At 53.5% G+C, this 23,597-nt stretch overlaps 1 protein-coding gene across 1 annotated transcript; it reads right to left on the bottom strand.

The window, feature by feature from the left end:
* Positions 1–153: 153 nt before the first annotated feature.
* On the bottom strand, positions 154–9,432 carry Pmm1 (phosphomannomutase 1). Its single transcript, XM_048354718.1, has 8 exons — positions 9,287–9,432; positions 6,318–6,435; positions 4,979–5,055; positions 4,798–4,889; positions 4,414–4,513; positions 1,823–1,898; positions 976–1,091; positions 154–576 (listed from the first exon to the last, which is right to left on the bottom strand). The coding sequence occupies exons 1-8, from the start codon at positions 9,371–9,373 to the stop codon at positions 454–456; spliced, it is 789 nt and encodes a 262-aa protein (XP_048210675.1). The 5' UTR covers positions 9,374–9,432; the 3' UTR covers positions 154–453.
* Between the last annotated feature and the right edge of the window lie 14,165 nt (positions 9,433–23,597).

The following is a 23,597-nucleotide window of genomic DNA, read 5'->3' as shown; positions in this document are numbered from 1 at the left end:
AAAGACACGAGACACGCCCCATCCTCGGGTGTTGGATCTGGGGGATCCCCTGTCTCTCAGGGCCCTAAGGGGGGGAGGAATAGGGTGATCACCCCTTTAGAAATGTATCTCGCTCCATCTTGTCCTGGGAACTTTAATATCACGCAGTCCTTGCCACAGGGCCTCTGGAGCCCGGCGTGGCGGCTCCTTAGTGGGCTGGCACCGGCGCCTCCTTGCAGGGCAGACAGGGCTGCCCTGCTCTCTCAGATACCAGCAGCAGCCATGACAGAGGCTGGCGGGGTGGAGGGTGGAAAGTGTCTTGGGATGATCACTGCACAGACCCTGGTCCCCCGTGAGTGGACCTTGCAGTGGGCCACAGGAGGCCACGTCGTAGGCCAGAGGAGGAGGGGCGCTGGCACCCCACGGGCCTTGCTTTGGGCCAGGGCAGAGCTCTTGGCGGCGGCGGCGCTCGGGTCAGGCCTCGTGGGCGGTCTCCGGGAAGAAGATCTCTCGGCATCGTTGGACCGTGTCTTGAGGGGACACCACGCTGTGGCCGACAGTCCGGGGGTCAGCGTAAATCTCAAAGTCATTCCCACCCTGCACACAGAAAGCCAGGACTTGGGTGAGGCCTGGAGCTCGGGCGGGTGCCCAGCGCCACCCCAACACGGAACTCCTCCTCCCACGCAGGCTCTGGCTAGAGCTCTGCCACTCAAGCCTCAGCGTCACTTCCAGCCTTTTCTGTTTCTGCGGTGCTGAGGAATCGAACCCAGGGCTTCATGCATGCTAGGCAGGCACTCTACCGCTAAGCCACGTTCCGGCCTTGTCAGACTTGCTTCGTGACCGAGGATGAGTACCCGGCCCTCTCCGGCCCCAGTGGAGCTGGTGAGCAGTGGCTGTCCGCCAGGGGCCCCCAGGAGGCCCGTCCTGTTGGCTTGTGCCCTGTGACCTTGACCTCGGGGGTTCCGGGGTGTGAGGGCAGCCCCCCCCCCTACTCACAGGACTGGTCTCGTTCCCGAAGAAGTGAATGATGTCGAAGCTGTCCTGGTCCAGGCTGTCCAGGCAGCAGCGCTTGTCCCAGCCCTCGGGGAAGACGTCGAAGCTGATCATGCCTCCTGCGGAAGGGGGGGGCTGTCACTGTCCCGGGAGGGGCCGGCGAGGCAGGGCGGGCTGGGGCTTCACAGGGGGAGCTCAGGGGAGGCCCCTCGTTCACTCATTCACCCAAACCAGAGAGCCTGCCCAGCGCCAGGCACAGGAGCCCCGAGGTCTTCAGGGATGGTTTGATCCCGGAGGGACAGACAAAAACCATCTGAGAGTAAGTGGAGGGGGTGGGGGGGCTGCACTCGGCCGGCTGCAAGGCTGGGGGAGGTGTGGGGGTGGCTGGGGAACTGGGTGCAGTCCCCAAGGAAGGGAAAACTGCAGGACTGGCGGGCGGGGAGAAGGCTGGGGGCGGAGGGCCCAGCCTCTGAAGGGCTCTGAGCAAAGCGAGGCGATCACAGAGCTCTGGGGGCGGGAGGCAGTGGCCAGGTCAGCTCCAGCCTTGGGGGGCACCAGGAGCGGCAGAGGGGAGCAAAACCGGCCTCCACACATCCACAGTGCTCTGGACTCCTTAGCCAGTGGCACTTGGGAGTGGGGATGCAGACGTCGATACCAGGAGGCCAGAGGGCATTCACAGAGGCAGGCAAGGCTTGGCACCAGTAAACATGGAGCTCTGGCCTATTCAAGGTTCCATGTGCCCGCCAGGGTGCCCCTGCTGTGCTGTGTGTATGTGCACGTGTGTGCATATGTGTGTGTGTGTGTGTCCCTGTGCTTTGCTCCCCAGACCCACTGCAGGCGGAGTACATACCTCTAGAGAACCTCAGCCCCTTGCCAGCAAACTCTGTCTTCAAGGCTTCCACAAACTTCTCCCGGATCTTTTCCTTCTGTGGAAGGAAGGGTGCTGACTGAGGTTCAGAGGGCCCGCGGTGTGCCGGGCCCACGCGGGGCACACAGTCCACAGGAGCTCGCTGGCTTGAGGAAACGAGGCTCAGAGAGGGGCCAAGCCCTGATCAAGGTCACCCAATGTCAATGGTCTAGGACCTTCTAAAGGAGGCCTGGAGTGGGGCACCAGTGGCCACGCCTGTAATCCCAGCTACTCAGGAAGAGATCTGAGGATCATGGTTTGAAGCTCAGCCTGGGCAGGAAATTCCATGGGATTTTTTTTGGGGGGTGGGGTGGAGGGGCTGGTCATGGGGCTTGAACTCAGGGCCTGGGTGCTGTCCCCGAGCTCTTCAGCTCAAGGCTAGCACTCTACCACTTTGAGCCCAGCGCCACTTCTGGTTTTCTGGTTTACAGATAAGAGTCTCATGGACTTTTCTGCCCAGGCTGGCTTTGAACTGCGATTCTCAGATCCCAGACTCCTGAGTAGCTAGGATTATAGGTGTGAGCTACCTATGCCTGGCCCATGAGATTCTTATTTCCAATATATATATTTTTTAAAGGCAGGAAGAACTGTGGCTCAAGAGGTAGAGCACTAGCCTCAAGCAAATAGGACTGGCACTTAAGTGTAGGAAGGAAGGAAGGAAGGAAGAAAAAAGAAAGAAGGAAGAGAGAAAGGTAGGGAGGAAGGAAGTCTGGAGTTGGGACGCAGGAGGAAAGGTGTCTCCTTCCAGGTGGGGCTCAAGAGTCAACAGATCAGGATGGCTGGCTCAGAAATGCTGGGAGCGGGTCCGGTGTTTCCTGAGCACTGGGCTGGGCTGGGGGGCGGGGCGGGGCCCAGGACGCCCCGCCCCATCCCCGGCCCCGCCCCGCCCCTGGCAGGCCGGCCGGGCCTGAGGCAGGCAGCACACACAGAATCGGGCCCAGTGAGACACGCCGAGGATCACAGCGGCAGACAGACAAACATGTCTACGCGGCAGGGCAGCCCGACACAACTCAGAGGCCGGGAGACCAAGTGGGGAGGTGGGTAGACGCATCCGGGGGGACCCGAGGAGCCTCTAAGGGCACAGGACGGTGGTGAGTACTACCCGAGGTGAGACTGCGCAGGGCTGGAAGGAGGCAGGCAGTGTGGGGCCGGGAGAGGCCGTCCAGGGAGGCCAGGAGACGATGGCGGGAAGGAGCCAGCCTGAGATGCAAAGCGGGCCGCCCGGCCCCAGGCTTGGAAGCTGCGCTGCTCCACTGGACAGGTCATGCGACCTCTCCAAGCCCATGTGCTGGACCAAAGGGCCGAGAAGTGATTCCCGACCCTGCCTGCTTCTTTCTCGCGGGGAAGCAGAGATGCCAGCTCTGGCTTTGCCTTCCCGGCAGGTGGCTGTGCCCTCGGCCCCAGTCCCTTCCCCAGGCTGCTCCTTGGGACCTAAAGTGCTGGGAACTATTTCCACATGGCCCTGGGTGCCTGCAGTCCCCTTCCCCAGGGGACTGGAGGACCAGACTGGCTTCTGATGCCCAGTGACCTTGCCCTCTTTGTCTCAGTGCCCTCTTCTGTCATCCTGTCAAGTCTGAAGGACCCAGAATCTGCCAGGAAGCTGGAAGGTGGGAACACATACGATTCCTCCCCTGTCCTGAGGGGGTGAACAAGAGCCAAAGAGAGACGGAGGAGGAGCCAGGGGCCCCGGGAGGTTAGTATGTACCAGCCACACCCCAGCTTCCAGGACCGCTGCCCCAGGCGGGGCTGGTGACCTGCTCCAGAGGCTGGAGCGGACAGTCTGTGAGATGGCGGCGACTGTGGCCCCATTCTACAGATGACAACACAGAGGCACCCAGCAGCAATGCTGCCTTCCCAGCCTCAGGGTGAACAGGAGGCAGAACATGGCCTGAAAGAAGGGTCCCCTCTCTAAATGTGTGCAGGTGGGGAGTGGGTCCTGGCCGTACTAGGATTAGAACCCAGGGCCTCATGCTTGCCTAGGCAGGTGCTCTACACTAAGCCATACCTCCAGCCAATCAACTACTCCAACAAGGAAAGTCTCAGTGCCTGTGGCTACTGCCTACCCCTAGGCCTGTGGACGCAGCGTGCAAGGTGCAAGGCTCAGGCCCACCTGCTCCCACAGCACCCGAGGGCAGTGGTCAAATCAAAGGCAGGCTTAACAGGCCCTCCAGGGCAAGCTGGAGGACGCAGGTGGCCAAGGGGATGGAGGAGCCAAGGGGAACAACTTTAGGACGTCCTAAGGGAGAGAACATGGCAGGGAGAGTGGACTCTCGTCGTGCAGATGAGCACAAGCAGGACTTGCTTTAGAGGCTGAGGGAACAAGAGCTATGGAACCGGTCAGGGCAGGAGGGTGGCTATTGGCTCGAGTCAGTCCTAGGAAGGGGAACCAGCAGCACTGGAAAGAGGCTGACGGGCCTTCATTCCTGGCACACAGTACACACCCAAGGGTATCAGTTCAATAGAACTCCTCCCTGCAACCCACTTGATGATGAGAAATTGAGGCCCAGCAAGGCTGTGGGCAGGGCGGGCGGTACCTTGTCCAGTTCTGAGAACTCGAGCCGCTCCTCCAGGGTGCAGCTGCGGCCGATGGGCGAGATGTTCAGCATGCCGTTCCGGAACTCGATGAAGGTTCCACTGAGGGTGACAGAGGGCGGGGCCAGGGAGAAGACAGCAGTCCTGAATTCAAGTCCAGCCCCCATGGACCACGGCCATCCTGGACTTTATAGGTAACCAGAATCTACCCAGCAGTAAATCAGTGGATATGGCTCAGAGAGAAAACACCTGCCTAGCAGGTGCAAGACTGTGGGTTCTTCCCCTTGGCGCGCATGCGCACATGCACACGCACACGCGCACGTGCACGCGCGCACACACACACACAGGGCCATGAGCCCTGGAGCCCAGGCCAAGTGAGGCCTCACCGTTTCTTGGGTAGCCGGAGCAGGGCCATGTAGCTGAGGCAGAAGTTGATCAAGTCCTGCAGCAGTTCCTCCCCCAGGTGGTTCTGGATGGTCTAAGGAACACGGAGCTCTCAGTGCCACAGGACAGAGGTGGCCCCGTGCCCCCCCAGAGTGGAGAGACGGGTGAGCCCGGGGTACAGACCTGCTTGGAGAGCAGTCGTCCGTGCTTGTACTGCACCGTCCCGTTCTCGGCAAACACGTAATCAAACTTCTCGATGACTTCAGGGCCACACAGAAGCCAGAGGTCAAAGAAAGAGCATGAGGCCAGACGCTGGTGGCTCACGCCTGGAAACCTAACTCTACTCAGGAGGCCGAGAGCTAGGGACTCAGGTTCAAAGCCAGTCTGGACAGAAAAGTCCATGAGACTCTTAGGGCCAGCTAGCCACCCCCAACACTGGAAGCGGAGCTGTGCTCAAGTGGTAAGTGGGTGAGAAAGCTCAGGGATAGGGCCTAGGTGCTGAGTTTAAGCCCCAGGACTGGCGCGTGCGCGCACGCACACACACACAGCATGAGATGGGGCCCTCTGGTCAGTCACGCTGAGGTAAGGCTCTTCGATTTGGCTTTCCGAGGTCATCCTGGACCTGCTTCCCCAGCCTCTGCTCCGGGAGCTTTTGCTTTCTCCCTCACGACCCAGTCGCTCTGTTAGGCCACTGCTCAGGGTCTCCAGCTTGAAGCCCACCTGTCCCCTGGTCCCCCACCATCTTCAAGACCCAGCTCCCTCCTGTGGAGGCGTTCTAGGACTGTCCAGCAGAGGGCGCCATTGCCCACAGCGCCTCTGCAGGGGTCCAGGCTTCCACCCCCTGGCTGCCTAATGCAGCAGTTAGAGGGGGCAGATAGGGAGCTGGGGGGGGGGCGGGGAGGGGGCTAGCCAGGACACTCTTGCAGGATCCGCTGACAGGTGACAATTGCCTGGACAATGCTGGGCTGGTGAAATGGAGACACTGATGTGTTTGAACTTCCTGATGGGATGACCAAGGAAACATGGAAGGAAGTTTCTAGCTGGGGGAAGTGTGGGGGGGGGGGGGGCTCTACCAGCACCAAACCTAAACTAGAGGCTCTGAGGTCCATGTGACTTCCTGGAAGACTTCAGTCCCTGCTGTTATAAATGGGGCGATTCTGATGCGGATTGTGTGAGAGGGAGTCACCACCTGGCCATTTTCAACAAGTCACCGCAGTTGTTGATGATGTCTGGTGAACAGATGGGCCGACACGGCAGAGAGGCCTCCCTGCCCCAGGCAGGACCCCCCTGCTTTTCACCTCTGTACCTCCAGAGTCTAGTACAGTGCCTGGCTACAGTAGCTGCTCACTAAATGTTTCTTGGCTCAGTGAGGGAACCATTTACCAGTTGCTTTCTCTACCTCTTCTGCCCACAGAGGCAGGATTGGGTCTTTGAAGGTATTCAAGCCCCTCCCTCTTCCCTTCCAGCTCTCTTCACCCACCCCAGCCCACTCCACCTAGACCAGCCCCGGACCCGTGCCTACCTTCATCTCCATCACCCAGTTGCTCGGCGATCTTAGAGTAGTCAGAGCCGCCCACCACACCAATCTGCACCCTACTTCGTAGCTTCTGCAGGAAGGCTGACACCTCAGGATCAATTTTCTGGGGGAAGAAAAGCACTCAGAGAGTGCTGCACGGGGCTCCGAATCCAGGGAGCCCTTGTTCAACCTGGAACTGTGGCAGGAATGGCCCACCGTCCAGTCTAAAAATCAGAAATGCAACCTCAAAAGCTTTCTGAACACTGACCCAAGGCTCCACAAATGGGAAATAACATATTTGACTCCATGGGATGGGATGTAATCAAAACAGACCTACAGGACTGGAGGTGTGGCTTCAATGGGAGAGTGTTTGCCTACCAAGGGTCCCAGCAAGAGTTCAAAACCCTGGTGCCACAAAACGAAACAAAACCACCGCACTCAGGGCATAGTCGGTCATACTTGTAACCCCAGTACTTGGGAGGCTGATGTAAGAGGATCAGAGTTTGAGGCCAGCCCCAGCTACACAGCAAAATCCTGTCTCAAACCGTCATAACAACCAGGTGCTAGTGGCTCATGCCTGTAATCCTAGCTACTTCAGGAGGCTGAGATCTGAAGAGTGAGGTTTGAAACCAGCCCATGCAGGAAAATCCATGAGACTCCTAGCTGCAATTTCATACCAAGAAATCTGCAGACAGAGCTGTGGTTCAATTGGGAGAGAACCAGCCTTGCATAAAAAAAGCTAAGGAACAGTGCCCAGGCCCTGAGTTTAAACCCCAGGACTGGCGCACATGCCAATCTACACAGGGTGTAGATTGATACTGCTGTTTTGAAGATCATTTGGTGAGATCCACTAAAACTTAAAATGCGAAGCCTTGAGTTGCTTCTCTTGCTTGGGCACATGGGAGGTTGTCTGGAGCTTCGGAACAGTGGGAAACTGCATGCCACTTCCCTGCTGTCAATGGCAGAATGATACCACCTTCCCTTCAGGCTCCCAAGACATGCTGTTTAACTGTCAAAAACGAGCTGCAGCGCTGGGAATGTGGCTTAGGGGTAGAGTGCTCGCCTAGCATGCATGAAGCCCTGGGTTCAATTCCTCAGTACCACAGAAACAGAAAAAGTTCGAAGTGGGGCTGGGAATATGGCCTAGTGGCAAGAGTGCTTGCATCCTATACATGAAGTCCTGAGTTCGATTCCTCAGCACCACATAGACAGAAAATGGCCAGAGGTGGCACTGTGGCTCAAGTGGTAGAGTGCTAGCCTTGAGCAAAAAGAAGCCAAGGACAGTGCTCAGGCCCTGAGTTTAAGCCCCAGGACTGGCCAAAACAAAACAAAACAAAAAAAACGCAAAACAAACAAACAAAAAGCTGGAAGTGGCACTGTGGCTCAAGTAGTAGAGTGCTAGCCTCGAGCAAAAAGAAACCAGGGACAGTGCTCAGGCCCTGAGTCTACGCCCCAGGACTGGCAACAGAAACAAAACAAACAGAAATAACCTCACAAAACAATGCCTCATATTCCCTTTGGTTAGACAGATCCGGATAAGTGGCTGGAAGGAAGCCACTCTATATAGGTGACCCCATTACTTGGGGAGGGGCTGGGCTTAGGAGCGCAAGGTGGCCAGAAAGGACTTTAGTCTGCTCTATTAAATGTTGCTTTTTTTTAAATAGAAATAACGGGCTCATGAACACTTATGTAATTAAAAATTAACTTTGAAAAGCCCTAGGCGCAGGGTCTGATGGTGGAAAGTTAACGGGGCATGGCAATTCAGCAGTGCAGTCACAGGAGGCCGCAGGCCATATAAAGCCATCAAAATTATTTGCTATATAACAAGACCAAGCTAGACAGTGGTGGTTCATGCCTGTGTCTAGCTACTCAGGAGGCTGAGATCTGAGGACGACAACTCAAAGCCGGCTTGTCTGGAAAGCCCACGACTCATCTCCAATTAACAACCAAAAAGCTGGAAGTGGAGCTGTAGCTCAAGTGGTACAACACCAGCTTTGAGTGAAAGCTAAGAGAGTGCCCGGGCTCTGAGTTCAAGCCCTAGTACTGGCATGTACGCGAACACACACACACACACACACAGAAGGAAAACAAGACACACACATGCTTCTTGTGGGCCATCCTCTGTCTGTCTGCCTCTATTGACAATTATGTACAGCTCTTGAATACTGTTATAAATACACAACCATATGGCTCTTGGAAGGAAAAAGGCTCCCTAACTGGGCACCCCCCTCTCTCCAGTTCTGTGGGCACTCCCAGGGTGGCTGCTCCTTTCCTGCTAAGGTAGGGCTCAAGATTGAGCAACTTCATCTTAGCAGAGGGGAGCGGCCCCCAGACGCTGAGACCTGGCTCCCATTCGCCTCTGCCGGGGAACCCAGCCCCACAGCCTCTGCTCTGGGGTGATCCTTGTGGCTCCCACACTGGAGTGTGTTACCCCACGGGATGTCCACGCACACGCACGAGGCCTGCCTGCTGATTCATGCACCCTGCTGGTGAGGGTGGGTGTGGGGCAGAGGTTTGGAGGTCCAGCCCTGGAAGGACCCTACACCCCCACTCTGGCTGTGCTTGGGTGTCTCCATCTTAAGCAGGCTAGGCCCGTGGGCCCTCTCCTCCAGGTGGGTGGAACCCCCAAACTCCTTAGAAACGGAGCTCTCCCCGCAGGGCCTTGTTGCCCCCAGCAGAGGGCGACTCGAACCCTCGGGTCGCGTCGAGCCCGCCGGGCGCCCACTTCGGACGCCAGCTCCGGACGACGGGTGCATCCCGGGGCTGACCGGGGGGTGGGAGCCCCGGCCGGCCGGCGAGGCGGGGGGCGTCACGGGGTGCGGCTCCGGGCCTCCATCACGCCTGGCGGCGGGGGTGGGGGGGGCTGCAGATGCCAGGACCCGTGCCGCTGCACCCCACGCCGGGCCCGGAGGCGGCCCCAACGCTTGCCCTGGGGTGACACTTCCGGCGAAAGCCTCGGAACGTCGGGGCCTTACCTGGCGAGCCGGCGTGAGGGTCCCGTCCACGTCGAACAGGCAGAGGATGCGCTCCTTCCTGCGGGCGCCCTCGGCGGTGACAGCCATGGCTGCAGCGCCGCGCGCCGGGCGGAGTCACGGGGGCGGCCGCCTGGCTCGCGCGGGATGCAGGCTGGGCGGGGCGGGGCCAGCTGCGCGCTACTTGGAGGGGGCGGGGCCACCTGCCCCAGAGGGGATAGGGATTGGTCCCCACGGGGAGGGGCGGGGGCGGGGCCTGGGCCGGCGTGGAAAGAGGATTCTGATTGGTTCTGACGGGAAGGGGCGTGGCGAAGGGCGGGGCCGAGCCCCGTGCGCTCGGTGGGTGCGCTGGGAACCAGACCCGGGGCCTGGCAGGCATGGAGGCGCCCGGCACGCCCGTCTCCGGCCGGTTGATCGGGATTGCAATCCCACGAGGGGGGGGGGGTGGGGTAGGGGGACGGGACGGGGCGGGGCGGGGACGCGACGAGGCCTCGCGCGCCCCGCAGGGCCGGGCAAGGTCAGGGCTCAGCCCAGCCGCGTCGGGCAATCCCTTTGCCCTACAATCTGGAGCTTTCCGAAAGCTCCTGCCGGCCTCTGCGCAGGCTTTGGACCTGGCCGGCCCGTCTTCCTTGACTCCTTCACTGCCGAGCTCACCCCGCCACCCTAGAACACCCAGCTCGGCAGTGGGTGCTGGCCTCGGGTGTGCCAAAGCCCCGGCTTCAGTCACCAGCACGGCAGAGCGCAAACAAACAAAAGTAAAGAGAAAAAAAAAGGTGCCTGTCATCCCGGGAGGTCTAAGCCAGCAGGATCGCAGTTTGAAGCCAAGCCTGGGCAGAAAATTTCCTGGGACTCCCTCCATCTTCACTTAATTAGGAAAACATCGAGCTGGAGGCATGCCCCAAGTGGTAGAGTGACTTCAGCCAGCAAGCCGGGTGTGAGTAGGAGGCCCTGAGTTCAAGCCCTGGTACTAAAAAAAAAAAAAAAAAAAAAAACTCTTCCCAGAGCTTGTGTTAAAGATTGACTTTGGAGTCAGTTTGGGTTGCCTCCACACCTCCTTCATTCTGCCGTCTTAGATCAGGTCGCCTCTCTGAAATGTGTGTCTCCATCTAGACGATGTGAAGAGTGTCACCTGATGTGTAGGGTTGCTTTGCACGTGAAAATAAATGCTAACTAGAGAAGAGCTCATGTAACAATCAGTGGGACAGGCCCACACCAAAGGAGAATCTAAGGATGGGCTGGAAGTTGCTGAAGCATAAACGTGGATTACTTGTGTTAAAAGCTTTATATTCAGATTCTTTGCGCCGGCTTCAACTTTTACAAAACAGGGAAAGATAAAATAGTAATTGAGTCCGGTGCGGGCAGATCACGCCTGTCATCCTAGCTATTCAGGAGGCTGTTTAAAGCCAGCTCAGATAGGGAAGTCTGTGGGACTCTTACCTCCAATTAATCACCAGAAAACTGGAAGTGGAGCCGTGGCTCGAAGTGGTAGAGCTCTAGCCTTGAGTGAAAAAGTTCAAGCACAGTGTCCAGGTCCTGAGTTCAAGCCCCACAACTGACTGAAAAAAATAAAAATTGGTTAATTTTTTATTTTATTATTTTGATTTTTTGGTTTGTTTTTAATTTTTGTCAACTTTTTAAATTTATTTTGAGACAAGAGTCTCTCTACAGAGCCCAAGCTGACTTCAATCTCAAGATCCTTCTGCCATACACTGGAGTATAGGTGTGTACCACAGTGCTTTGTGAAGTTTTTGTGTGTTCCAGTACTGGGACTTGAACTCAGGTTCTGGTCACTGTTCCTTAGGTTTTTTTCACTCTACCACTTGAACCATGCCTCTACCTTTTGCCTTTTTTATTTACTTGGAGGTAAGAATCTCTCAGACGGGTCTACCTGGGCTGGTACTGAACCTCAGTCCTCAGATCTCGGTCTCCTGAGTATCTTGGATTAAAGGTGTGAACCACAGGTATACAGCTTCCTGTAAAATTTCTAACGTCTGTCTATAATATGAAATACCATGAAGCCATGAAACTCTGCGTGGGAGCATGAACATGCAGAAGGCGCATGGTTCGTGTGTGTGTGTGTGTGTGTGTGTGTGTGTGTGTGTGTGTGTGTTGGACCTGGGGGCTTCAACTCAGGGTCTGAGTGCTATTCCTAAGCTTTTGTACACAAGGCTAGTGACCATTTGAGCCACAGTCCCCGTTCTGGCTTTTTGATGGTTAACTGGAGATAAGAATCTCACGGACTTTCTTGCCTGGGCTGGCTTAGAACCAGGATCCTCCGACCTCAGCCTCTTGAGTAGCGAGGACTACAGGTGGGAGCCACTAGTTCCCAGCAAGGGGCCCATTTTTGTAATCGAAAAGTAGCAGAATGTCTCAGGTTTCTTGGAATGGGGAGTTTCAAAGCTTCCCCCCCCGCCCCCCGCCTTGAAATGTGCCAGCTACAGCTTAGTCTCCATTTCTGCCTCCATGCGGGCCGAAGGCAAAGACCCTCCTTTGCTCCTGGCTCTCGGGTATTGCCCTTACCTGGGTGAGCCTTTTTGCTGTTTCTACCCTCCTAGCTTTTGACACTGTAAGGTCCTCTCCCTGAGGGCTACATGCAGATGCCCCCACCCATTAAGTCTCCACCCAGTAACCTGGGTAACCAGCAGACCTGGAGGCAGTTACCTCCCCCTTCCCTGAGGTCACATCCTGGCCACACCTCCCCATCTCTGCCCTACATAAGGCATCCCCCCCCCCACCCCCGTGGCTCGCTCTCTTGCCTACCTCATCCACCTTGAACTTGGAAGCAGGTCAATAGAATAAACTTTTCTCTCCTGCCTGAAGACCGCGTGGCGTTCTCACCTAACAGACACCTATGATGCACTTTGGCGATGTGAAATAAACATTCCGGAGAGCATGGTTTTGGACTAAGCCCCAGCAGGCCATGCTAAAGCTTGAAGGCTCAGAATGTAGGCCGGTGGTAGACTGCTTGCCTAACATGTACAAGGTCTCGGGTTCAATCCCCAGCATTGCAAAGCAATCAGTCAAAAGGGAATCACTCATCTTGGTTTCAGGTCACCAACATAAAACTAAAGTATTCATCAAAGCTTCCAAGAAGTGAAGATTAGAGAGATAAAAGCCAAATTTCCCAAATAGGTCAGTTTCAATTGGCATGAATAGAAAGAATAACCTGAAAAATAGTCTGATGTTAACCACTCCACTGTCTTTTATTCTGTCTCTCTGTCCCAATCTTTCAGGGAAACTTTGAAATGACTAACCTGTTTTTTGTTAGTTTTGTGTGTGTGTGAGTGTGTGTGTGTGTGTGTGTGTGTGTGTCTGTGTCCGTGTGTGCCTGTACTGGGGCTTGAATTCAAGGCTTGGCCTGCTGTCCTTGAACTGTCTTTGGGCCTTTTCTGCTTAAGGCTGGTGGTCTACCACTGGAACCACAGCTCTACTTCCAGCTTTTTGCAGGTTAAGTGGAGATAAGACTTCCCCTCTGGGGCTGACTTTGAATTGTGATAATCAGATCTCATCTTTCTGAGTAGCTTTCTTTGGTCCTTTCCTTTTTCCTTTCTTTCTTCCCCTCCCCTCCTTTCCCCTCCCCTCCTTTCCCCTCCCCTCCTCCCTTCCTTCCTCACTTTCTTTTTGTCCTGGGGTTTGGACTCGGGGCCTGAGCACTGTCCCTGAGCTTTTTGCTCAAGGCTAGCACTCTGCCACTTGAGCCACAGCGCCACTTCTGGCTTTTTCTGTGTATGTGGTGCTGAGGAATCGAACCCAGCATGCTTCCTGCATGCTAGGCAAGCACTGTACCGCCAAGCCACATTCCCAGCCCTCTTCTACCCTTTTCTGTCTCTAAAATAAACTTCCTGGAATCTATCTTGGGAGGGTAAGAGAGGCTGCAGGTTCCATTTCGAAGCAGATCTGAGCCTGCCTTAGACGCCATCAGCAAAGCTCACCAGCCCAAGCTAATAGCAAGTATGAAGACCTGGGGTGTAGCTCAGGAGCGAGCACTGGCCCGGCATGTGCCAGGCTCTGGATTTGATCTCTAGCACCACAAAAACAACAACAAAAATGAGGGTCTAGAAAGCAGCTCATGTGGCAAAGTACCTGCTTAGCAAACATGAGACCTTGAGTTCAAACCCCAGTGTCACCGGAAGTAGGTCCAAGAAAAATCTATGGAAAAGAAGTTATCCTTGAAATCAAAGGGTGGCAGACATGGCCAAGAAACAGTGAGCATTTGGTCTCTTTGTGAATCTTGTGATGGAAGAAGGAAAGGGGGAGATGGCATCTATGGGCAAGCATCTAGAACAACCCTGGAATGTGTAATATGGAGGTCAGATCTGGCCAGGGCCATCATTGGCTGTTGAGGGGTGTCAGATTGACTCCATCTCCGATTAGTTAAAGAGAGCAGAAGCCGACTCCATCTTCACTAAGATCTCCCCCGCCCTATCCAGGGAAGTTCCCCTTCCCTGGGAGAAGATTGTGTAAACTGGGCTGGGAATCTGGCCTAGTGGTAAAGTACTTGCCCCATATACATGAAGCCCTGGGTTCGATTCCTTAACACCACATATATAGAAAAGGCCAGAAGCGGGGCTGTGGCTCAAGTGGCAGAGTGCTAGCCTTGAGCAAAAAGAAGCCAGGGACAGTGCTCAGGCCCTGAGTCCAAGGCCCAGGACTGGCAAAAAAAAAAAAAAAAAAAAGATTGTGTCAGCTGCTAGACCACCTGAGTAGTGGAAGGTTCAAGGTTAAACCTGTGCCCTCCCGTGAGTAGGCGTATCCACCTGCATCATGGGAGCCCCGCCAAATCCATGCGCCAAGTCTAACTAGAATGATAGGTTGGTTCAAACAGTTGCTATGAAGCAGACTGTAACTCCATTGGCCACCTGCGTGTGACCTGGCGTGCGCTGTAAGTGTGGTAACCTCATTGGCCATCTGTGTGTGGCGGCTTCCCGAGTCTGGGCTGTGGTCCCGGCTGGCCAGCCTCCTTTTTACAGTTGGGGTTCCAGATCCCAAGTCTGGGCCGTGACCCTGGCCGGTCAGCATACTTTTTACTTCCCCAATAAATCCATCCTTTTATCATCTTTTTGCTGGAGACTGTCTCTGAGTGGTGGGCTTTTGGAGGGATGGGGGATCCCCCCCTCGGATCCCATTACATTGTGGTCCCCTCCCTTGGGGGGACCCCATTACAGAATGGTGGTAAGAGGAGGAAATAGGTAGAGTGCTGGTAATTCACACCTGCAATCCCAGCAATCCTAGCTGCTTAGGAAACTGAGATCTGAAGAAGAGCAGTTCAAAGCAGCTCAGGCATAACAATCTGAGAGGTTCTTATCTCTAGGTGAACAGCAAAAAATTAGAAGTAGAGGTGTGGTGGTAAAATGCCAATCTTGAGCAAAAAAGCCAAGCAAGAGAGCAAGGACCTGAATTCAAGCTCCAGTATCGGCACAAAAAGAAAAAAAAAAGGAAATAGTATCATCATGTTAGAAACCTTGGCACAAATTTAAATAATGGCTAGTAAGCGCAGAATTCTGTATCCCCTCTCCAAAGGGCTTGTTTTACTAATGAAATAAAAATAAGGTCATGTACATTTTCATATTAAACTTTTTGTTAAATAAAGAAAAATGTCCTCTGCTCAGCTCAGTGGAGCACTTGTTCTATTTTATGGAATGAAATGCTGCTCAATTCTAGAATAAAAATAAAGCCGATTAAGATCATTAAACTAAATTGCTGTAATTTTGTCCTCTGAACAGTTTTGGTCATGCAAGGACACACGGATCTATCTGCCTGTGGTGCTGCTCTGGCACACAATTCTTTTTATACTGTGCATAATCCTGGTTTTGTGAATATGAGGTGTTTTTTTTTTGTTGTTGTTAGTAATTGGGTCTAAATTCAGGGCTTCAAGTCTGTTAAGCAGGTGCTCTACTTCTGAGCCACATCTCCAGTCCCCCCCCCCCACCGTGTGTGTGTGTGTGTGTGTGTGTGTGTGTGTGTGTGTGTGTGTTAGTACATGAACTCAGGTCCTCACACTCTTGCTTAGCTTTTTTTTTTTTGGCCAGTCCTGGGGCTTGGACTCAGGGCCTGAGCACTGTCCCTGGCTTCTTTTTTGCTCAAGGCTAGCACTCTGCCACTTGAGCCACAGCGCCACTTCTGGCTGTTTTCTGTATATGTGGTGCCGGGGAATCGAACCCAGGGCCTCATGTATACGAGGCAAGCTCTCTTGCCACTAGGCCATATTCCCAGCCCCTTGCTTAGCTTTTTTTTCTGCTCAAGGCTGTCATTCTACCACTTGAGCCACACATTCTACCACCACCACTTCTTTGTCTTCATCTCCTCCTCCTCCTCCTCCTCCTCCTCCCCCTCCTCCCCCTCCTCCCCCTCCTCCTCCTCCTCCTCCTCCTCCTCCTCCTCCTCCTCCTCCTCCTCCTCCTCCTCCTCCTCCTCTCCTTTCTTTCTCCTTCTTTGCTCGTTTTTGCTAGTTGGAGATAAGAACTGGGATCCTCAGATCCCAGCCTCCTCAGTAGCTAGGATTGTGCGAGCACCAGCCACCATCACTTGGGTTGTGTGTAGGATTTTTTTGAGATAGCGTCTGACCATGAAGCCAGGGTATCCTCAAACTCACTATGTAGTCGAGGTTGGCTTTGGCCTCTCAATCCTCCTTTTTTTTTTGCCAGTCCTAGGACTTGAACTCAAGGCCTGAGCACTGTTACTGGCTTCTTTTTGATCAAGGCTACCACTCTACCACTTGAGGCACAGCGCCACTTCTGGCCTTTTCTATATATGTGGTGCTGAGGAATCGAACCCAGGGCTTCAGGTATAGGAGGCGAGCACCCTCAGCCCCCAGCCCCCTCTCAATCCTCTTACGCAGGTATTCTGAGTTTGAGGAATAGAGGTGTGTACCACCAGGCTCTCTGCACAATCCTTTCGATTGGCTTGCTTTTGTCTCTGACTAGGTAGCCATGGTGTCCTGAGACGATCACTGGAGAACTGCAGTGTGGGTCTGGCTAAGAAGGACACAGACAGGCCATCTTTCCTTGTTGGGCCTCAGTTGCACCATCTGTATAATGGGGATATAGGCTCACTTGATAAATATATGAAAAAGGTCTCAGTTCAAAGCCAGCCTACGCAGAAAAGTCTGAGAAACTCTTATCTCTTATCTTAATTAACAAAATGCTGGAATAGAGATGTGGCTCAAGTGGTAGAGCACCAGGCATGAGTAAGAAAGCTGAGTTAAGACAGGCAACAACAAATGCTGGCGGGGGTGCGGGGAAAGAGGAACCCTTCTCCATAGTTGGTGGGAGTGCAAATTAGTACAACCACGTTGGAGAACAGTATGGAGGCTTCTCAAAAAGCTCAGTATAGACCTACCCTATGACCCAGCCATACCACTCCTAGGCATCTATCCTGAACAGCAGGTCCCAAGATATTAAAAAGACATTTGTACTTCCATGTTCATCGCGGCACAATTCACAATAGCCAAAATATGGAAACAACCCAGATGCCCCTCCACAGATGAATGGATCCAAAAAATATGGTACCTATACACAATGGAATACTACATAGCGATTAGGAATGGTGAAATATTGGTATTCACAGGGAAATGGTCAAAACTTGAACAAATAATGTTGAGCGAGACAAGCATAGAACACAGAAAACAAAGGGGCATGATCTCCCTGATATATGACTGTTAAGATGGGGTGACGGAGAGACAGTAGAGACCAGGTCTGTGAAACCAAAAACTGCTTGTCAAATGGTATTTCCCACAGGATTGGGTCAGCGACCCAACATTATGTAACTAAAACCAAACAACTACTCAACATAGAAAGGTCAAAAATTGACCTCTCAGTGGATCACAATAGCTCAAAAGCTATGTATGTACGTTCATATAAGACTCCTGTCGACATTACATTTAAAGCCCTAGGTGAATTTTCTTGGGCTTGGCCACGTGGCTACTGTATATGTTTTTGGTACACTGTATATTGTATATATGTCTACCTGACCTAGGGAAGGGAAAGAAAAACAGGGTGTAAGATATCACAAGAAATGTACACAGGGCTGGGAATATGGCCTAGTGGCAAGAGTGCATGCCTTGTATACATGAAGCCCTGGGTTCGATTCCTCAGGACCACATATATAGAAAAAGCCAGAAGTGGCGCTGTGGCTCAAGAGGTAGAGTGCTAGCCTTGAGCAAAAAGAAGCCAGGAATAGTGCTCAGGCCCTGAGTTCAAGCCCCAGAACTGGCAAAAAAAAAAAAAAGGAAAAAAGAAATGTACACACTGCCCTACTATGTAACTGTACCCTTTTTGCACAACACCTTGTCAAAAAATTTGTGTTTAATAAATAAATTACAAAAGAGAGAAAAAATAGAATTATCAAGTTATCCTTTTTTATATTTTATCATCAAATGTATTCTGAGACTTAACCATGTTGTTTATTTTTCTTTGTCCCCCCCATGTTCTTTGATGTATCAAAAAATGTGGTTCTTTAAATTTCTGTATAAACATAAATTTATAAATTAAAAAAAAGAAAGCTGAGTTAGAGCTCTAGTTCCAGAGTTCTAGCCCTAGTACCAGCAGAAAGAGTATAAAGAAGGAGATAGTAATACCTGATATTTACTGATCCCTTCTTAGTGTGTAGCCAACGTACTGATCATGTGACCAAATACTTTCACACTTAGCAGTTGTGAGTGGTGCTAATATCTCTCCTTCCCTTACTGAAGAAAGGGAAAGGAATGTGCCTAGTATTTCTGGTTGGTTTTTTTTTTTTTTTTTTTTGCCAGTCCTGGGCCTTGAACTCAGGGCCTGAGCATTGTCCCTGGCTTCTTTTTGCTCAAGGCTAGCACTCTGCCACTTGAGCCACAGCACCACTTCTGGCCGTTTTCTATATATGTGGTGCTGAGGAATCGGACCCAGGACTTCATGTATACGAGAGGAGAGCAATTTACCACTTGGTTGAGACCAAGGTGAGCCACACAAAGTCGAAAGGCAAAGATAAGCTCCCTAGCCTGCAGCCAGTACACCCCTGCCTTAGACCTGCAGGAAACTGGCCTTACAAATACGAGGCCTACATCCTTCCCCAACCTGCCCAGAGACACAGCTAGGTGGGGCTGGCCCCAGTGTGTCCCTTTAAGACAAAGTCTGGTTCTAGGCAACGGTGGTGAAGAAAGAGACTCTGGAAAAGCCCTAGGGAAAGAAAGGATCCAGACTGGGGGAGGGGAGGCGTGGCCAGAGGGTGCATTTGAGATTCCCAGAGCCACCAGGTCCAAAGGCTGAGCCTGGCTGGGTCCTACCAGAAAGAGGACCTGGGCCACAAACAAGACAGACTGCCCATCATGTTCACTCTGCATGCTGTAGCTCCTGCCTCGGGCACGCTTTTGGCTTTTCCAGTCAAGTCTTTGAGGTGAGTACCCTTACCCTTGATTTCTAGAGCTCGGGGCCACGGAAGTGTGGTGATTCCGTTAGGGTTGGGCACACAGCCCCGTGAGCAGTGACAATTCCCACTCCATCCTGTTTCCCCTAATCCAAGGCTTTCTCTCATCGCCTCGCACGTCCCGGTGCTATCCACAGCATAGAGCGGCCAGCCACCTTCTCTAACGCGGAGTTGGCCTCTTTCATGGGACAGGATAGGTTTAAGGAGCAGCCTCCGTGTGGTGAGGTCCAGTGAGGCTGACAGTTCCTGGTGATGCTCTTTCATTGTATTTTATTTTTACTGGTCTTAGGGCTTAACCTCAGGTCCTGAGCACTGTCCCTAAACCTTTTTTATTTTTATTTTTATTTGCCAGTCCTGGGCCTTGGACTCAGGGCCTGAGCACTGTCCCTGGCTTCCTTTTGCTCAAGGCTCACACTCTGCCACTTGAGCCACAGGGCCACTTCCGGCCTTTTCTATGTATGTGGTGCTGAGGAATCGAACCCAGGGCTTCATGCATGCTAGGCAAGTAATCTACCTAGGCCACATTCCCAGCCCCCCCCCACCCCCAGCCTCTTTTTGATCAAGGCTCTCTATCATTTATCTCTGTCTATCCACCTCTGACTTTTTGGTGGTTTATTGGGAGATAAGATGTCTAGTGGACTTTGCTGCCCAGGCTGGTATCAAACCGTAGCCTCCTGAGTAGCTAGGATTCCAGGTGTGAGCCACCAGCACCAGGCTTCCTGGGGCTACTCTTTTTCCATCCCACCTAGATGTCCTTCATCTACAGACATCAGCACTGTCAGCTCCTAGCTATCAGGAAGATGGGAGGGACGGGAGAGGAGGTTTGTTTAATAAAGGAGAGGAGGTATGTTTAATAAAGAGGCCCTGTACAGGGGAAGGGAGGAGGCACACACCAGTGGAGGTTCCAAGCTTGTTTTCCTTTCAAAATCTCTGCAGTGATTACATTGTTTCACAATAAACAACTCCACTAATTTAAACAAGTCACTTCATGCCAAGTGCGCATGCTCAAAGACCATGTTTGTTGGCAGGTAGTAGAGGTTGTTTGGCTGACCTGGGTCTCCTTGGGGGCCTCCCTCAGCCAGTGGGGACAGATCCGAGATCTCTGGGGATTTGGGCTCCTCTCCAACCACTGGAAGAACTTGAGCACTGTTCCAGCCAGAGGACGGTATTGGGAGAGATCTGAGATCCATATTCACTTTTTTTTTTGGCCAGTCCTGGGGCTTGAATTCAGGGCCTGAGCACTGTCCCTGGCTTCTTTTTGCTCAAAGCTAGCACTCTGCCACTTGAGCCACAGCGCCACTTCTGGCCGTTTTCTGTCTATGTGGTGCTGGGGAATCGAACCCATGGCCTCATGTATATGAGGCAAGCACTCTTGCCACCAGGCCATATCCCCAGCCCCCCATATTCACTTTGCAGATGAAGAAAATGAGGTCGTGAGAGGGGAAGGCCCTGATCCAAGGTCTCAAAGTTAGAGGCTCACTCCAGGAGATCAGAATTCAGGTTCAGAGATTATTATTATTTGTCTAGTCCCAGGGACTGAACTCAGGGCCTGGGTGCTGTCCCTGAGCTTCTTTTGCTCAAGGCGAGCACTCTACCACTTGAGCCACTGTGTTCTTTCTGGCTTTTTCTGTGTCTGTGGTGATGAGGAATTGAACCCAGGGTGTCATGCATGCTAGGCAAGCGCTCTTCCACTAAGCCACCTTCCCAGCCCCGGTTGAGAGCTTTTATAAACCACTTACTCCAGCTGTGGTGCCTGGGGAGGGGTTCTGGCTTGGTGGGAAGATGGGGGGGGCACTCTCAGGAGCAAAGGCAGCAATTGGGGCCCCTAGTGTTGAGTGAAAGGCAGGATGGGAATCCAGCTAGTGGAGACATGAGCTGAGGGGTGCAGGTGGTAAAAACATCAGAGTGAAAAAGATGACACTAGATTTACAACATGGTGTGGGAGCTGGACCCAAGCGTCCAGGGACAAGTTAGAGAGGGCCTTTAGTGTGTGTGTTGGGGGGGGGGGTGTCCTGAGTCTTGAACTCAGGGCCTGAGTGCTGCCCTTGAGCTTTTGTGCTCAAGGCTAGCGTTCTACCACATAAGCCATAGCTCCACTTCTAAGAGGCTCACGGACTTTCCTGCAGGGCTGGCTTTGAACCGGGATCCTCAGCTCAGCCTCTGAGTAGCTAGGATTACAGGCGGAAGCCCCCAGCCTGGGCTCACTCCTGGAGAGTCTCAGGCCTTTCCTGCCCTGGCTGGCTTTGAGACAGAATCCTCAGATCTCAGCCTCTTGAGTAGCCAGGACTGCAGATGCATTAGCGCCAAGGCTGGCTGGAGAAGGAACTTTGCGTGTGAGGACAAGGATCCTGACTGTCACCCGTGGGTTGCGGTGGCCATGCAGTGACTGCGGTACCACGTTTGGAGGTGGACAGGGCCGTGGACATGCAGGTCCCCAGCACCGTCTGGTGCCCATGCCCCCGCAGGGTCCTTGGCTCGGTGGAGGGGACTGGCCCACGGTTTCTGCATGGTGCTGCCTCGCAGGTCTCCCCAGCACTGTGCCGGGTGCCTGGCACAGCACTTGACCTTCATTCTTTGTCACCACCCCGTGAGGTGGCCCCACTGACTTCCCATCTGGGCTGGCTTCAAACTGTGATCCTCAAACTCAGCCTCCTGACTAGCTAGGATGACAGGTGTGAGCCACTGGGGCCCAGCTAAAACAGGGTGTCAGTGATGGGGACTCAGAGGTGTGGCCTACATGCAAGGGGGACATCCCCGTAATTTGTGCCGTGTGAAATGGGAGCGATCCTGTCTCCTCAGTTGTGTGTGAATGCATCAGCCAGGTCAGCCCCAGGAAGGTGCTCACTGCACAGTCCCAGCCTGGCTGGCACATCAGAAGTAGAGGGAACCCTCAGAGAGCTGACCCCAGTCACTATTTCATGAGGCAACTGTAGCACGATAGAGCTGGGACTATCGGGCCAACTTACTGCCCGAGTGGAAGCTAGGTGAAGTCAGACAGCCTCCATGGCCGAGTTCTTCTCAGGGAAGACTTTAGAATCTGAAGCCATCTCACCACCAGGAGGTTAGCTGGAGCAAAAAGTATTCTCTCTGGGCCTTCCCTCCTATTTATATTATTAGTTTTGTCTGTCATGGGGCTTGAACTCAGAGCCTAGGCACCGTCCTTGAGCTTTCTTGTACAAGGCAAATGCTCTACCACTTTGAGCCGCAGTGCCATTTCTGTGGTTAATTAGCCATAAGATCTCACGGACTTTCCTACATGGGCTTGCTCTCAACCGTCCTCCTCAGATCTCAGCTTCCTGAGTAGTTAGGATTATAGGCGTGAGCTGCCAGTGCCAAGCTCCTTTCCTCATATTTCCAGGCCAATCGTGAAAGCCATGCATTCTTCCTTGCTGCCACCCTTGTCCACAAGGCTTTGCAAGCAAGCAGAGGCAGTGTGCTTCTAGATGCAGCAAGGCCAAGTTCAGAGGGAGACAAGATGGAGAAGCCTGGAAACAATCCTACCTGAGATTAAGCACCACACCAATGCAGCAGGCAGACATGAGTTTATTGCATTAGAAAAAAACACCAACCGAAACCAGCAAAGATCTCCATACACAATTATTAGTTTGACTTGAAGGACATCAAAGAATCTCAGAGGTTCAAGCTCTATGTCTTCTGGGGCCGAGTAAGCGGCCCCTCCTCCCCCGTCCCTCTAAACCAATGGGCATCTCCGCAGAGCCTCCCTTCCCACTCTGCTCGGCTCCGCACGCTCACGTGGAGTGCCCTGGTCACAAGCATGCTCCTGAGCTTCGGGACAGACAGAGGGAGGACGGGGCGGGGGCTCCGGGCCTGGGCACCCTGCATGGGGGAGGACAGCTTGCCTTTCTGCAGAGTTCGGGGGGAGACTTTGCCATGCTTCCGGGTCCCCACCAGCCCGAGGGCCCAGGCGTTGGCATGGACGGTTTGCTGGGTGTGAATAATAGTGACTCAACATCTCTCAGGGGAGTCACGCAGGTAAACATCTCGGAAGAGCCCTGGGGTTGAGGGCCACTGCTGGGAGGGCAAAAACCAGCTGAGCCTGGAGGGGGAAGCCCAGCACCTCTGGACCAAGATGAGAGGGAAAGCAGGGTGTAGGCCTGGACCAAGCTGTGTGCTCGTGGAGGAAACCCAGCCACTGACACCCATTCTCCAGGGCCCCAGTTGTGCCAGTCGGTCAGCAGCAACAGCCCCTGCTGGTTTCAGCTCTCATGTCTCATCGCCACACCCAGCAGTAAGCCAGGGCACCTTGAGAAGAATGAAAGCGTACAATCTTCTGCCCCTTGACCTCCCACCTAGACGTGCCTCTGGCTTGGCCCTGGGCACACACTTAGTCAGAATGACCTCTCTCCTCCAGTGGGACCCTGCTAATGCCAACCACCATGGCAAAGACAGCAGCAAAGGGGGCCAGGGCGAGCAGCGGGTTTTCAGGGAGGAAAAGTCCCTGTCCCAGGAAAGAGCAACTGAACTCAAGTTTTAGAAGAATCGGGGAGCCATGGCATGAGGGGTGGGGTGGGAGGCAGAGCTGAGACTCAGGCACCGGCAGCTCTGGGTCCCTTCTCCACATTCAACTCCTCAAAATAAATGCACAGGAGGTGAGCGTGAAAAAGGAATCAGAGACATCCTGTCTGCTCCCTGTCTGTGAACCCCTAGCAGCAAGTGATTAAGAAAATACCCACTCGTGCCCAACCACACCTAACGGAGATAATGGGTGCCCTCAAGGCATTTGGCATAAGACACAGTTCCTAGAGGAAACAACTCAATTTTCTTGTCACCTGGATTCTGCATCGCTGTTCTTTCCACATCAGGGCTATTTTCCTTGAGAAGATAGAACCTTGTCCTTAGCTGAGTAAGGTAAACCGTTGGCTGGTTCTACGGTGATAAACAACCTACATTGTTA

This window comes from Perognathus longimembris, chromosome 1 (genome assembly GCF_023159225.1).
Source record: "Perognathus longimembris pacificus isolate PPM17 chromosome 1, ASM2315922v1, whole genome shotgun sequence".
Classification (NCBI taxonomy): Eukaryota; Metazoa; Chordata; class Mammalia; order Rodentia; family Heteromyidae; genus Perognathus; species Perognathus longimembris.
Note: the sequence above shows the minus strand (reverse complement) of the source record. Positions and strands in the feature narration are given on the sequence as shown.

Coding starts and splice junctions, on each gene's coding strand:
- Pmm1 (XM_048354718.1), bottom strand. CDS start 9,373: ATGGCTGTCACCGCCGAGGGCGCCCGCAGGAAGGAGCGCATCCTCTGC. Junction 4,514..4,797: donor CTCCGGCTACCCAAGAAACG/GTGAGGCCTCAC, acceptor TGTCACCCTCAG/TGGAACCTTCATCGAGTTCC. Junction 1,092..1,822: donor GGGGCTGAGGTTCTCTAGAG/GTATGTACTCCG, acceptor CCCCTTCCGCAG/GAGGCATGATCAGCTTCGAC.